Source organism: Sinocyclocheilus anshuiensis, unplaced genomic scaffold (genome assembly GCF_001515605.1).
Source record: "Sinocyclocheilus anshuiensis isolate Anshui unplaced genomic scaffold, SAMN03320099.WGS_v1.1 scaffold457, whole genome shotgun sequence".
Taxonomy (NCBI): Eukaryota; Metazoa; Chordata; class Actinopteri; order Cypriniformes; family Cyprinidae; genus Sinocyclocheilus; species Sinocyclocheilus anshuiensis.
The window spans coordinates 3,096,161-3,100,268 of NW_015537939.1; the positions used below are offsets into that span (position 1 = coordinate 3,096,161).

Consider the following 4,108-nt stretch of genomic DNA (forward strand, 5'->3'; position numbering starts at 1 on the left):
CCCCCTTTTTTCCAGATGTACCTTTTGGAAAAAGGCTTTTTAAAAACCAGATCTTGTTTTTTCTCAGTAAAATACATTTTGTCTTCAATTATTTTTCCTATTTTAATTTTTGTTTTGAAAGTATGATAAAATCTGGTAAAATGTACCAACAATGACATTTAAAAAATATACACTTTTTGATATACCATTAAAAAAAAAACAGGTAGCCCATCTGAATTAGGACATTTAGGCTATCCATCTAATAGTAGCCTACCAAAATCTTATTAACAGTAGAAGTTAAATCTTACTGTAGTCTTCAAATCTGGGTACTGTCTTACGTTTTAAAATCACAAAGGGAGTTTGGTCCCATCAGGCTAACGTGACAGTCACGACTCATGCAGCTGTAAGGTTTTCTTTTTCTTTTGTTTTAACTTGCGATCTTTACAACATGCATTACATTACGTATTTCATGGCACACTCGTTTTATGCGTATTTGGCGCCACCTATTGTTGTGGGTGTATTATTGACATGTCAAAGTCTAGACCCTGAATATAAGACGACTGCGTTTTTTTCAGATGTATTTCCAACTAGCATGTTTCTTTAAGTGTTTCGGGTCAATACGGTACATCTTTACCCTGTTCTGATGTCCTTCCAGCTTCTTGATGGGACACTTGTGCAGATCTCCGGCCATGTCGCTGTATGTCTGGGGTCTGGCCGTATTGTCTTTCTCAGAGACCGCCAAGGCCTGGACCAGCTGTTGTGCTGCCCACTGTCGGTGTCTGCTGGTCAGCCTGGCCGACAGGGCACAGGCAGCGAGAGCATTAGCCAGCTCCAGCGGCCCGACCCGCACTCCAGCTTGAGAGAGAGGAGGACCTGAGGGTGGAGGGCTTCCACCTTCTGTCCAATCACATGCGGAGTTAATTAGGATAAGTTAATTCCAAATCATTAACTGCCATTTCAAAATGATATATGGGTACCTAAGAGAGTTACTAGAATTAAAATCAGCAGGGTTCCCAAAACTTTTGACCACCGTCCATGACATTTTCATACTGTAAGTTTTCCAGCCAATCAAGATTACTGGTTATTTATTTATTTATTTAGACACTGCATTCTCAAGGAACAACTTCTAACCAATGACATATTTTAGAGACAAGCATAACTAGAAAATATTTTAATTCATTACATTTCCTTATTATGATTTCCAGACCTGGTAATCATAGTGTAAAATTCTTTGAATCTTCAATAAACAGTTTAAACAAAAAATAAAAATTTCCTGATACTTTTAGGATTTCCATGACAGTGAGATTTATTAAAAGTTAATAAAAACTAATAATGAATTAAATAACAACAAAAAAAAACTCCTGATACTTACAGGTTTTCCATAACAGTGACAAAATATCAATATTTATTTCTTTTTATAATCTTTTTATATTTTACTATAATTATTGTCATGTGACCATCATCTGACAAAGAACGACAAATTTGCAAATGTGTTTTAAAATGATTGAAATATTAACAAAAAATGTAATAATAAAAATGTAAAATTACAATAAACAAATAAATAAAAATATCCTGATACTTGCAGGATTTCCATGACAGTGGGATTTATAAAAAGCTGATAATGAAAAGAAAAACTATAGTAAATGTAATAACAAAATGTAAACACTTACATAATTTTAATAATTATTCAAATAAATTATTAGTATTAATATTTTATATTTTACTAAATATAAATAAAAATATAAATTAAATATAAATAAAAATATCCTGATACTTGCAGGATTTCCATGACAGTGGGATTGATAAAAAACTGATAAAGAAAAGAAAAACTATAGTAAATGTAATAATAAAATGTAAACACAAATAATGTTAATAATTATTCATATAAATTATTAGTATTAATATTTTTTATTAATATTAGTATTAATATGTTATATTTTACTATAAATATTTCATTTAAATATTATATTTTAAATATTAATAAATAAGTATTATATTTATAAATATAACAAGTATTAAATTTTATGTCATGTGACCATTAACTATTATACAAATAAAAATAAAACAATTATGCAAACGTGTTGTACAATTTTTGAAATTTCAGGAGGTACTTCACTTAAATATTTCAGGTTCAAGGTTTGGAAATCGCTGGTCTAAACTAAACTAAAACATTTATGAAACATTTAAAATATATGTACTGTTTTGAGAAATTCTTCACCCTTTGATTCAGTGGAATCGCTTCTTTCCACATTATAACGGTATCGAACGCCTTTCTCTGTCAGGAGGGACACCAGACTCTGTGTGACCAGGAAAGTGGGCGGGGTCAGTTGTCTCGGCTCCTGTGGCGCCCCCTTGAGGGCAGAGCTTTGCCTCATCCTCTGCTGCGGACCGGTGATAGCGCTGATGTTCATCCCTGTAGCTGCTGCCATGAGATCCTGAGAGGAAGGACATGCAGGTGAGACAGCATGATTAGGCAGAAGGCAGGATGATTAAATGAGCTGAAAGCAGAGAATGATGAAGAGCATAGCAAGGATAATGAGGTGAGAAACATTAGCGGAGGAGACAAGAAAGAGGGTTGGGAGGGAGGAGAGAGAGAGAGAGAGACACACACACAGAGCAACAGAGAGAGAGAGAGACACACACAGAGCAACAGAGAGAGAGAGAGACACACACAGAGAGAGAGAGAGAGCGAGAGAGTACCTGAGTGCAGATGTCCACTAACTCTCTGTAGGCAGCAGGACTTTGGGACACTAAACTGCCGATAGCAGAGCTGAGGAAGGACAGGAAGGCGGAGCCTGTGCGATCGCTCATAGAGCCACGCCCCATTCCCTGCTGGTCCATGCCTGTGTGGACACGCCCCCCCGCTGCCAGACACATCAGCCGCACCAGGATACGGATGTCAGCCAGACCCAGAGCCTCCAGACCACTGGACTGATTACACACTGAACTACTGAAACATATGGTGACAGACACACAATGTGTATATTTATATTTGTACATCCGATATGGATTTCAAAAAAAAAAAAAAAGAAGGGCTTGCAGTCGATTGTAAAAAAAAGGGGCGAGGTTTAAACTGGCTAAATGACTGGAGAAGTGCACCATATACACCACAAGAAAGAAGTCTGTTGTTTCAATAGAAATTAATTTGATTAAAGATTACGAGGACAAAAAAATTAAACATATGCATAAATCAGGGGTGCCCAAACTCAGTCCTGGAGGGCCGGTGTCCTGAAGAGTTTAGCTCCAACCCCAGTAACCTCTGCAGGACCCCGCCCCTCCAGGACCGAGTTTGGGCACCCCTGGCATAAATTAATCGTTAACAATAAGATGCAATGACAGTTAATTTCCATTTCATGTTGACTTGAACTCCTCATTAATACAGTATTCAGTATTCATATTTATAATTGACAAAAACACAAAACAGACTTTTTCCCACAAAATTATTTACATCAAGTTTCAAGTTTGTTTAATATTCTGCTTTTTTAAAGTTTCTGAAAAATAAAATAATCATTTGAACACAAAATCAGTCAGATCATAACAGTAATACATTTTACGGTTTCAAATACAAAATAACGGACTTTTTCCCAACAAAATTTTTTAAATCAAATTTAAATATTCTATGTATTTTTTATTTTCTATTTCGTTCTTTCTTTTTTTTTTTTGTTTTTGAACATTAAAATAATAATTTTAATACAAAATCAGTCAGGAAATCAACAGAAATTTTGGATTTGTGTGAAAAAAAGTATTATTGTGGGGTAAAATCTGAAAAATTCTGTGGAATTCATTTAGATATATTAACCATATACCATCTAGTAACCATGTTAAACTATGCTGAGAACTACACTCTTACTGGAAGCAGAAAAAAAAAATAAATAAATAAATAAAACGAATGCAAAATTTTGATCTGTGAGTTTTTTTGTTAGTTTGTTTTTTGAGGAAAAGTCTTAGTGAAAAAAACAACTGTAAAATGACAGTTATCACAGTATCAGATTCATTGTGAAGGAGATTACATAAAAGAATTTGACATTTTCAATATTCCCTGAATAGCTAGTGTGTGTTTTTCTTATAGCTTATATAAACCTTTATAGCTATATAAACCTATATATATATATATATATATATATATATA

The 4,108-nt window shown here is 34.1% G+C and overlaps 1 protein-coding gene across 1 annotated transcript in view; it reads right to left on the reverse strand.

Annotated features, from left to right (window-relative positions):
• Positions 1–4,108, reverse strand: part of LOC107662710 (probable E3 ubiquitin-protein ligase HERC1) — a 78,104-nt gene that overhangs the window by 21,858 nt on the left and 52,138 nt on the right. The window contains 4 exon segments of the mRNA XM_016452784.1: positions 614–876; positions 2,198–2,414; positions 2,680–2,929; positions 3,277–3,278. Coding sequence (XP_016308270.1) covers positions 614–876; positions 2,198–2,414; positions 2,680–2,929; positions 3,277–3,278 — 732 coding nt within the window.